This window comes from Lissotriton vulgaris, chromosome 3_1 (assembly GCF_964263255.1).
Source record: "Lissotriton vulgaris chromosome 3_1, aLisVul1.2, whole genome shotgun sequence".
In the NCBI taxonomy this organism is placed as follows: Eukaryota; Metazoa; Chordata; class Amphibia; order Caudata; family Salamandridae; genus Lissotriton; species Lissotriton vulgaris.
This window is the reverse complement of record NC_141689.1, coordinates 820,733,012-820,744,220: the sequence shown is the minus strand read 5'-3', so window position 1 is coordinate 820,744,220 and position 11,209 is coordinate 820,733,012. Positions and strand designations below refer to the sequence as shown.

The 11,209-nt window shown below is 43.3% G+C and overlaps 1 protein-coding gene across 1 annotated transcript in view; it reads right to left on the bottom strand.

The window, feature by feature from the left end:
- Positions 1-522: 522 nt before the first annotated feature.
- ROR2 (ROR family WNT receptor 2) overlaps positions 523-11,209 on the bottom strand; it is a 319,672-nt gene continuing 308,985 nt past the window's right edge. Inside the window, exons 6-9 of the mRNA XM_086961128.1 lie at positions 10,895-11,209; positions 7,359-7,604; positions 3,929-4,137; positions 523-3,214 (exon numbers count right to left, since the gene is read on the bottom strand). Coding sequence (XP_086817254.1) covers positions 1,781-3,214; positions 3,929-4,137; positions 7,359-7,604; positions 10,895-11,209 — 2,204 coding nt within the window. The 3' untranslated portion in view covers positions 523-1,780. The remainder of the gene's footprint in view (positions 3,215-3,928; positions 4,138-7,358; positions 7,605-10,894) is intronic.

Below are 11,209 nucleotides of genomic sequence, written 5' to 3'. Positions count from 1 at the left end.
CATCAAAATGCGGCCAGGTTTTACTGCTGAATCTTACGTTTTTCTTACATCAAGACCAGTTTTGCCTATCAGTTCACGGAAAAACATTGTGTCTTACATAGTTGTTTGATAGCCACGTTTTGGCGCTTTGTTTTAGCCCATAAAATAAAAAATATAAGAGTGCCTGAAACGTTTCAATATGAAATATGCAAGCATTAAAAGACAACTAAGCATGCATACTATTTTATTAAGCACTATTGTATGCCACTCATTCCTTAAGAACATCAGCAAAGATTAACTTCTCAATCACAAAAATCTATTGTCAAAAAGTTGCATACTGTGTAACAAGGTTAGAATGTTCATCTCATAATTGCTGATGTACATTGTAAGAAGACGCTTCATCGCTGCAACACTACAGAGAACTGGAAACTTTCAACCTTTACTCAGGAAATTGAGGAAATCGTCGTAAATCGTCAATGCCCCCATTTTGTAATGCACATGAAGAGAAGTGAAAAGGGAATCTCAAAGAAAAATTACTTAACCAATGTTTATGTATCTCTTTATTGGATACTCAATTTACAAAATATGACAACACTGTGCCCCAGGCTATAATACAACAGTGTGTGTTATTTGTGTGTACATGGAGGTGTTTTAAAGAAACTGTCATGAAATGAAATGGACCAGTTTATATATATTACAGAACACACCATTAGACCGAGACATGATAACTGCATCCAAAGAGGAAAATGTAAACAGTTAAATTATAAACTCATTCTTTCAAAAAGGTCAAAATACTTCAGTTTAAAAAGGTATATAAAATGTAATACCACATATAAATTACATTTAAGAGTCTGTACACAGTTTGCCCGAAGAAGCACCAAAACGGTATAGTGTACAGAACTGCTTCCTCATGCTTTGAAAAAAAAACATTTTGATAACAAAAATACAGAGGACCAACAGATGTTACATGTAGAGTTTCTTAACAGAACCCCCACCAAAACACCGGCTCTGGAGTAAAATGATAGGTTCTTCTTTTTTTCCCATTTAGAAGTTTGGTAAATTAGTGCACGAAGTACAATTCTCTTCATTTTGGCTTCTTATGCTAATATATTAATTGTACTTGGTAAAGTTAAACAGAAGTAAAAGATTTGGTTCCGTTTCTCAACAAATAATAATAAAAGTGAACGTAAACATATACAAGAGTTTTCCTGTCAGGAAGTCTTCTGCGATGGAACAAGGGAATGACCCACCTCCCTCGAGTTTCCGGTCCCGTTTAACAGGCACTGCAGTTGTAAGACCGGCCCCACTCTGGTGTGGGTGACATTCTGGAAAAGTGTTCTTCCATAAGAATATGACAGGAGCAGTGGACCCTGCTGTCCGTCCTTTGCAAGACACAGAGAAACATTCAACAGAATGCTGGAGAGTTGCATATCCTTTTTTTCTCCGCACAAATAGCAAGAACTTGGAGCGCGCAATACAATCACAGACAATACACATTATGTGCAAAGCTATGCAGCAATATGCTGCATAGCAACAGTCATTATGTCAAAGCAGCCTACCTTACATATAGTGTCCCTTTTAAAAAAAAAAAAAACAATCCTGGCCCAAAATCCAAGCAACGAGAGCCACCAATAAAAATGGTGCCAAGCTGCGGCTGTCTTTATCCATTGCTGGTAGGTCAAAGTGGCTCAAACATTTCAAGATTATTCTATCGAGCTTAAATCCCACATGGGATTACTTCTCAAACTGCAAGCAAACACAAACACTGTTTCCCTTAAGTCTCTTGCGATAACGTTCCAATTTAAGCTTCTAATTGAATATCTACTTCATCCAATGGTGGCGTGTCATTGTCGCCTAGCAATTCTGTTTCTGGCACAGAGTCCTCTTCTTCTTTCATTAGATTCTGGGGTATCAACTCAGTAGCAGCGTGTGCCCCCTCTGCTCCATCCGCAAGTTGAGCAGCCCTGTCGGCCACCGACGTGCTTGAGGGAGCAGTTGTTACATAACCAGTGCTGGTGGAGCCGCTCCCACTATGGTGGGACCCTGGTTTCTGGATCATTTGCTGCTGCATTTGCTGAGGAGCCATTTGCATAGGGATTTGCATGGGGTAGAAATTTTGCAGGTAGGCGCCATAGGCAGCCATGGGCTGATAACCATTGACTGGAATGTAGAGCTGAGGTGCTTGCACCATTGGTCGGATTTGTCCTTTCATCTGAATAAACTGTGGCTGTGGGTAAGGCTGTGCTTTTGGCTTGGGTCCCACATACCTAGCATTGCTGACATTGCTGACTGGGCTCGTACTGAGAGAACTTGTCTGAGTGGTATTGCTTGCCCCAGACGTTTGTGCTGAACTATTGTAGTTTGAGATACTTTCCCATGTTCTCAGTCTTGTGTGTATATCTTTGAATCGCGGCCTCCTGGCAGGGAATTCATTCCAGCACTCCAACATTAATGTGTATATCCATGCAGGGCAGTCATCTGGGCAGGAAAGAACCTGGCGGTTCCTGACCATCTCAATTACATCCTGGTTGGAATACCCACAGTAGGGCTGCAGGCCGTAACTGTAGATCTCCCAAATCACAACACCATAAGACCAGATATCTGAATCAGTGGAACTCTGTCCGTACATTATTGCTTCTGGTGACATCCACCTTATGGGAAGAAGAGAATTCCCTACCAGTTTGTAGTAGTCAGCAGCATACACCTCCCTAAATAGGCCCAGGTCAGAAATTTTCACATTGAGTTTGTCAAACACCAAAACATTTCTGGTAGCTAAATCCTTGTGGACAACATGGTGGCTCGAGAGGAACTCCATCCCTGCTGCAATCTGTGTCACAATGTGCAGAAAATCTGCAGGTTCCAGGGTAGACCTTACAGTCTTGTCATCGTCTGTGCTGCCAACATCTGAGTGGGGGGACCTCATGACCAGAAACTCATGGAGGTCACTGTGGGAAGAGTAGCTAAAGATCATACTCATAGGCTGCTCCTTCGTAACCACTCCCAACAAGCACACGATATTTGGATGCTGCAGCCGGGACCTCATCATAGCTTCATGCTTGAACTCTTCCCTCATGGCCAGTTCCGCCTTGTCTTTCAACGTTTTGATGGCAATGGCTTGAGTCTGTTCCCCGGGGGCTGTGCCAAAGAGATGTCCTTTATACACTTTGCCAAAACGGTCTTCTCCAAGCTCTTCCATAAACCGTACTGCTGAGAGATTGAGTTCCTTCAGCTTAGCCTGAAATACAAAATAAATGGCAACGGTTAACCAAATGTGTAGGGCATTACATTTACTACGTATCAAAATTCCTCCAAAGGTTTGTTACATTAGTTCCCATTACAAAATACACAACACACAGCTCACCTATCCAGAACCACAAGGGCTTTTGGTATGCAATTTATCACTGGAGAATGCTTATTTTTTTAATGACAGTGATTCCAAGAAAAAGTGAAGAATATATGGTAATATGTCAATGATACGTCTACAATTAGGTGATGCAGTAAAGTGCAACCCAGGAATCTGTGAATGAATTCTTAAAGTTTATCGCATTGCACAGTACTGTTAGTAAACCTTAGGGTCTCCTTTAACCCATTGCGGCGGGTTTAATGAGTGGGCAGGGCAGCGTCGGCCAACGGACGTGAGCAGCACTACGAAGGTAGTGTGCGTGATGGCCGATGGCTGAAAGAAGCACGCAAGGGGTTAAGGAAAGTGACAGTAACATCAGATGGTTGAAATGGGGAACACTATTATTTTCAGGTAAGAACATACAACGTGTTGGTCTTCAAATGAAGCCAGAGAGGATCACAAGAAAGGAAACTGAGCAATGTTGATGTCAAAATAAACAGTCAAAACAAATGAAACTAGACTCTAACACTACAGGTGAGTAAATTATCTATTTATCACAACAATGCATCCCACCAGAGAATACTTCAGAGAAGAATGGAAGCATACCGGCTGCTTGTGTTGGTTCATCAGCGGCATTTCCATGTCCTGACTTGGTGACGCCATGAGCTGACGACGTTGTGGTGTGGCAGCAGATGCCTTCTGTTTGTTCCGGCACATGCACACCAGGAAGAAGAGGCAAGTAATGACCAAAGGAATTGAAATGCTAGTAACCAGGATGTAGAGGATCTCCATTTTAGAGTTGTCGCGTGGACCTTCTGAAAAAATAAAGTAATACACTATTGAGAGGGTATATGGCTTTTAAATTAAAGTGCTCAAACTAACACATTTTGTTGCTACTCTTTTCCTACAGGTGTAAGAATAGATCCAAACTTTAAAGAAGGTAGAGTAGGTGGAATACAGTCTATGAGAGAGCCTCTCCATGCTGCATTTTCAAAAGATGTAAAGAGATAGTGCATGTTTTAGTATAATTAGTACAATTGGAGGAAATATGTTTGTAAAGGCCCAGGAAAATTTAATAAGCCAGGGTGCAGCATGGATTATTGAGTAGATTCCACTCTGTCCAAGCAAAGAATTAAAAGTATTGGAAATGTCCAATTGAACCCAATAAGACGGCTAACGGGGGATGTGTGAATACCTACCCACAAAACATTTAGTTAAAAGTAAGGTCAAGATGCCTGTTTTTAGCAGCACATTTATCATAAAGCGTTGCTCGACAATAACCCTCCATATCGAGCTAGGAAACTGACCCTCTTTGGTGGAAACAGATCTTCCAGAAGTACAAGCTCCCCACTACTCAGGCCACAAAAATGCAATAAAAAGAATACATACAACCAATCTTTCCCCAGAATTGCTCCCAGAATCGGGAATGCTATCCGTCCCAAGATCAGATGCAACCCTTCCACATCCCTCTTCAAGAAAGAAGTACATTTTTTATTATGTAACAAATTTACCACCCACTGAGGACTTACCCCCCTCTCTTCTTGACCCCCTGCTGCTCCTGTGTTTTGCATTCTTCTCACTCCTATGTCACTCCTTAATTCACGCGACATTCCTCAACACCTCTGACTGTTCAACCTGGGAATCTTGTTAGACTATGTCTTGTTATTTCTCGTCTACCCATCTGTGCATGCAAATACTGTTCTCTATGATATATGTCACGTTGTGTATATTATATCAGGCTATAGTTATCTGTCTGCTTTTGCTTGTCCTGTAAAGCACTCTAAAGAAATAAATAAGTATCCTAACTGACCTGGTATCATATTTAATTTAATTTACAAGGCGCGGTTCCTCCGTAATGGCGGAGGAGCATTGCCCCACTGCTCAGAACCAGCAGATGAAAAGTAAAAGGCTAAAACAATGTTATTATCATTTCATTTATCACTGACTGAGCCGATGGAGTCAAGGGCAGGGCGGGGCCATGACACGGAGGAGGCCTGGTGAGCACTAAGTGTGCATGTCGGTTTGGCAATCCATCTTAGAATGGCCAAACCGACATGCGTACTTATATTCTCCAACCCAGCGGTGGTGCATAGCTGAGTGGAGAAAAGGCACAGGCTCCCGGATTCTGAGCAAGTGTCAGATGAGCCCGCTCAGGCCAATCATAGAGCTTCTCTCATGCTAGGTTTAGCATGAGAGAAGCATCTGGATTGGGAGGGAAGCCTGTGCTGTGTGGTCCATGGGTTGCCAGGAGGAGAGGAGCACAGAGGCGGCCAGCAGGGGCAAGTAAGTATTTTTTTAATGAATAATTATTCCCCTAACCCCTTCACCCCACCCCCGATGCCCCCACCACCACTTTAGATTGGCAGCAGCTGCCATTGTAATTAACACCCTGACTCCAGATAACGTTATGCAGAAAGATTTGGGGTCAAAGGGCTAAAAAGCACAGGTGTTTGTTTGAATGTCTCGTTTAAGTCAAACCCTTATTTTATTGTTGTTTCTACTTTTTTGTATTCTAATTGTTTTTTGTACAGTCCTTGTATCTAATTCTGTGGAATGTTGATGTTATTTGCTATTTATCCACTCACTGCAGACCTTTTAACCACTTACTGTAAATGCATATCGGGTAGAGTGTTGATGATGTTTTTTGTTCGGTAAATGATTTTAAATGTTGCATGATGTTACTTTATGTGATGTCGTTTCTGCATTTCTATGATTTCGGAGATGTAAAACCGATACCTTGCAAGGATATGCTGGGCAAGGATAGTCTAAAATGAATATATGGAATTTTCAGCAAAATGTTGAAAGTGTGGTTAACTTTGAGGACTGGTGTAGGAAAACAAAAGGTTGGCTAGCTACTATGTATCCTCCCACTGTTAATGTCTCCTTTTTGAAACAAGATATGGATGCTTCGCCTTTATCTTTTATAGATGAGCAACAATCACAATTATTTTTTATTTAAAATTATTTTTGCATTATTTGGTCAATTATAGTTTTTTTCTTTTCAACCCATTACAGTTATCTTACATTTTTATTTCTATGACATATGTGATACAGTAAACTTATGCAGGTCTTCTGTCTGAAAGTAAGAGACAGAGAAAGAAAGAGTGAGAGAGACAGTGAGTGCATTTCCTAATCATTGGAGTGTGGCTCACTGGTTAGAGGAGGCAGACCTGGAAGCAGAGGTCAGCCTGGGACCAGGGTTCAATTCCCAGCTCGGCGGGGTCTTGAGTCCTAAATTGTCCACGGACTCGACAATTCTTGCTCTGGTGCCCACTTGATTCATGGGTTCACACTCTGCGACTCTGGGCAATAGCTTGCTTAATCTCCACTATGGCCCCCTGCGGCGGGATGCCTGGCTTTCACCTTGTGGATACCCTGTCGGGGTTATCTCACAGGGGAATACCAGGACGGGTTCCCAAAGCAAGCGCTTAGATACCGGGTCGGTGATTTGCGCTATATAAATACATGTACATTTACATTGCTCCATCTGCAGAGAATCTTCATTTATGTGTATATGTGTATGCCATGGTCTATTGTAATGGTATTTTTCGGACTGAACCTAGCAAGAACTCTTTCTTCTAGATTGCATAGAATCTGAACTCATTTACGAACTCTCCTCGGTTTCCTAACTGGTATCCTAGAAATGTCCTCTTACTAGCCCATGTTGCAGCCGCATCATAAGGAGCTGCACTGCTGCAGTGCAGAGCCTAGTGCCTGTTTTTTGCATTTGAAGTGTCTAAATTCAATAAACATTTCTCTAAATGAATGCACGATATATAGACAGCACAGTCTAATGTACATGCTTTAATTAGAGAATGTTCCTGCTATACGTAGGCAAAAAAACACAGGCTCCAAGGTCTTCAAGGTCCACCCTTTCCTTGTTTGACTGCTTCTTAAGTCAAAATTCATATTGTCTCTTTTTGCTCTTTTTATTTCAACCAAGAAAGAATATGCGTGTGGAGCCTGACCTAAAAATATTTATCCACCACTGCAAAAAATTCTTAAAAGTTTATAAGTAGACTAAATCCATACTTACGGCAAGGAGGCACATCACACAGTTCCATGCGCACGTTTTTATTTTGAGTGAAGCACCAGGGGCCTTCGTGTTGGTTGCCGGGATTGCGGCAGTACGCATGCCCTCCACCGATCTCCGGATAGACCATGCTTGTCAGATGGTGGCTGTGAGGAAACTGGCTATTCCACGGCTGGCACAGGTGGCCTGACCTGGTAACGCTGACCGTACCTCTGTATTCGGTTCCTGAGTCATTGTAACACTGCTGATCTGTATCATTTAGGAAAAGAATTGGGAAAAGAAAGGAGAACATAAATGAATGTCTCACACTTCTAAGAACATACTGCCAGTTCCTTTTACTGCAAAATCTGTTTCAAACTGGTACACGCTACAGAGAACATACCTAAGCCATATATTGATGGGTATGTTGTGTGTATGGACAGTAGCAGCCGGTGTCAGGAAAAAGTGGTAGGATAGTGTGGGGAGCACCCTGGGGGGAGGACATGGGGTGGTAGACAATAACAATGCCAAAAAAACGTACCTGCCACTCTGCTGGCTCCACTGCAGCACAGGCTGAGACTCCCAGACTATACGGCCAATCCAGAAGCTGCTCTCATGCTGCTAGCAGTCATTAGAAAAGTGCTGGGATTGGCCTGAGTGCCTTGGATTTGTGCTCCCTGAGAGACTGACAGCCAGTGCCTGCTGTCCCCAACCCAGCAATGCAGCTCAGGTTGGAGACATCTTAGTGCACATGTTAGTTTCGCCATCTTAAGAAGGACGGCCAAACCAACATGCGCACTAACAGCAGTGCCCACCACTCGTCCTTCATGCCCCTCGTCAGTCGTTATGATGGATGGCCCCACACCCAAGACAACTCCAGTAAGAAAAATAAAATTATAATAAACATGTTTTATTATAATTATATTTTTCCCAGGTGTAAATCTGCTGGCGGGGGGCGGCGCTCCTCCGCCCGAACAGAGGAGCCGCCCCCGTGTATGGAATTTTTCCCTTTGTTCAAAAGCTGTAATGTCAGTCTAGGGGTTTGATTGGCCAAGACACATTCACTGAGCAGTGGTTAACACATGATAAGGCATCTGTGAGGGAATCTAATGTCCACTCAAAAGTAGATAGCATATCTATCCACTCCCACCACAATGGAATCACGGAACAATAGAAGTTAATATGTATTGTATTAAAATGTGATTTCATTTATATACCACTTCATGCTCCCTGTTATACTACACCGCAACGAGGGCTATATCCGAAGAGGTTAGAATTGCTTTATTAAAGATATGTGGAAACATGGTGGAGTCATACAGGGTGTGTATAGTTGGCCTCGAATCCTGCCTTAGGACATACGTGCCTCCCCTAAACAACTGTTCAGTTTCTTTAAGCATTGTAAATGTATACTTATGGGGCCTAGAAGCTTAAAGTGAATGGAAAGCAGGTATCTTAACATTACAGTATTTGAAATATAGATTGCCTTTTCCAAATTAGCATTACACAAAATGCTATGTACATATGCTGCCTTATGAAAAGTTTTACGATACACTACTGCTGCATGTACTCCAGTAGTTATCATGCTAACGTGATACAAATTTGAGCAGAAATTTCGCTAAACCATTGCACAAGCTTTGATTATGTTACCAAATGAGAGCTCATGATCTTCACAATTTAATAAGAGACTAAACCGTCTTTCTCTTCCTAACTCCTCAAATGTTAGAACTGCAGCTACTTGATGAGGAATACAAATAGGGCCACAATCTCACAGAATAAGTCTGTTATGGGCATTCCTACTTACGGTGAGACTCCCACACCTGCAGGCTACTTTTATAGAGGACGGCTAGTGGTCAAATATTGATACTGCGAAGGCCAGACACTTGGACACGATCGGGGGCCCTTCTCTAAAGAAACTGTGATGTGATCAGGAGGAATCCCTCTGGGTAAAACTTTTGACACATACAAAGACTTTCACCTCTCGACTTCAGCAGGACCACTCAAGAGAGACTGGATCAAGCAGTACACTTCCTGCTTAACAATGGCCACAAGCAGGTACCTTCTGTGTGGACACACTTTTTAAACATATACTGTGTTCCCAGGACAATGAAGAGTAAATTGATTTTTTTCCTCAGACATTCTCAAAAGAATGTTGCGAATTCCTCTTGTCTGTTTCAAATCTCTGTATCCAATGCTGCCATGCTGTTAAGGCTAAATTGTGGCCACTCTTTTGTTTTTAAGTACGCGGCTTATAAATTATTAAAACTGTCATGCCGGCTGTATTATTGACTGGCACTGGTACTTCAGGCCAGACACCATAGTTCTGGGACCTCTGAACTGGAGCCCTCTTCAAATTCTATCTTAGTATAGCGATGATTGGTTTTATTGTGGGATAGGTCGGCCATTTCCTCGCTATCGATGCCAGCATTGCCTGTCTACGTCGTTTTAGCTCTTCTTCTCATTGCTCCAAGTCCCACACCCGCCATGTTAGTACTGGCAACAGAGCCATGTCTATGCTAGAAACAAGGGTGTTGAATGTGCCTAGAGGCAACATTCAAGCATTGATGATCTAGTTTTCTCTTGATTGTAAAAACGCAACAGTTTTGGAAATAATTGTGCACAGTTCTATTGGCTTTCTCGTCATTTGTCAATTAAACGCCTAAATGGTTCTTCTCTTGTAAATGATCATTATATAATCAATATAGAACATAACAGATCTGAATACATCATTTGTAAGAGGTGTCATTGTTTCTATTAAATATATGCACTGTGGTCCAACCCTGGTTGAACTCTGATTGTTACCATTTGCAAGTGAAAAGTCTGTCTGAAGTATTGCAAGATGCACAATACTTCAGTGCTGCAGTCTCCTCTCTTCAGGGCCTCTAGTGATGAGAAGCAGAAGTGGCAGCCGCTCCATTAGGGTAGAGGAGCACCGCCACGCCTGCCACCACCAGGACATAAAACGATTAAAAAACTGATTTTAAAACCGTGTTATTGTAATCCCCTGGACACACCCCCAGGACTCTGATGAGTCTTGAAGTGGGTTCAGGGGATGACACTGCTGATCGGCGAGTGGTGGGCACTCCCTTCACTGCATATGAGATGTTTGGCCGGCCGACTCAGGCCGGCCAAACCCCTCATGCTCAGTGAAGCTCTCTCCAGTCCCAGCTGCGTTGCTGGGGCTAGAGAGAGCAGGCACAGGCTCCCAGTCTGCCTGGGAGCACACGTTTTTGATGCTCAGGCCAATCCAAGCAGCTTTGATGCAAGAGAAGCTTCAGCATTGGCCACAGGGCAGGCTGGGAGCCTGTGCCCAGACCCAGAGCCAGAAGCAGGAAGATCCGATACGCTGGAGACAGCGGTGGCGGCAGCGGTAAGGTAAAAACTTTCTTTTTAATGTGTTTTACCCAAACCCTTCCCACAGTCCTCCCCCCACCTCCCTCCTCTGACCCAGCCCACTCCCCCCCACTTTGGCAGGGAACAGGCCGCTACTGCGAAAATCTGGATAACTGCATTTAACAGTAATAAGCAAACTGAGAAGAACAGACAGCTCAGAGGAAACCTACATCTGGTGAGCCTCTCCACAGGAATGCCAATCCTCATGCAGTTGGCAGCATCTGGGCTTTCGGGCAGTGGCAGTTCCTCACAGTTAGGTAACTGCAGCTGCATCAGGATGAGAGGGTTGGACCTGGCGATGTTGTACTCCTGCCGGCAGAGGTCATTCTCCAGTACTTCACACTCGTCCCGGCACAGCTCGCGCGGTTTCGGAGTGCGGGTCCGCTCGTCGCAGAGTGGGAACACAAAGTGGCAGAAGGAAGGGATGGCAAATTGAGAGCAGATGTCGGACAGGTGTGTAGACGTGCCAATCATGGTAAACGCAG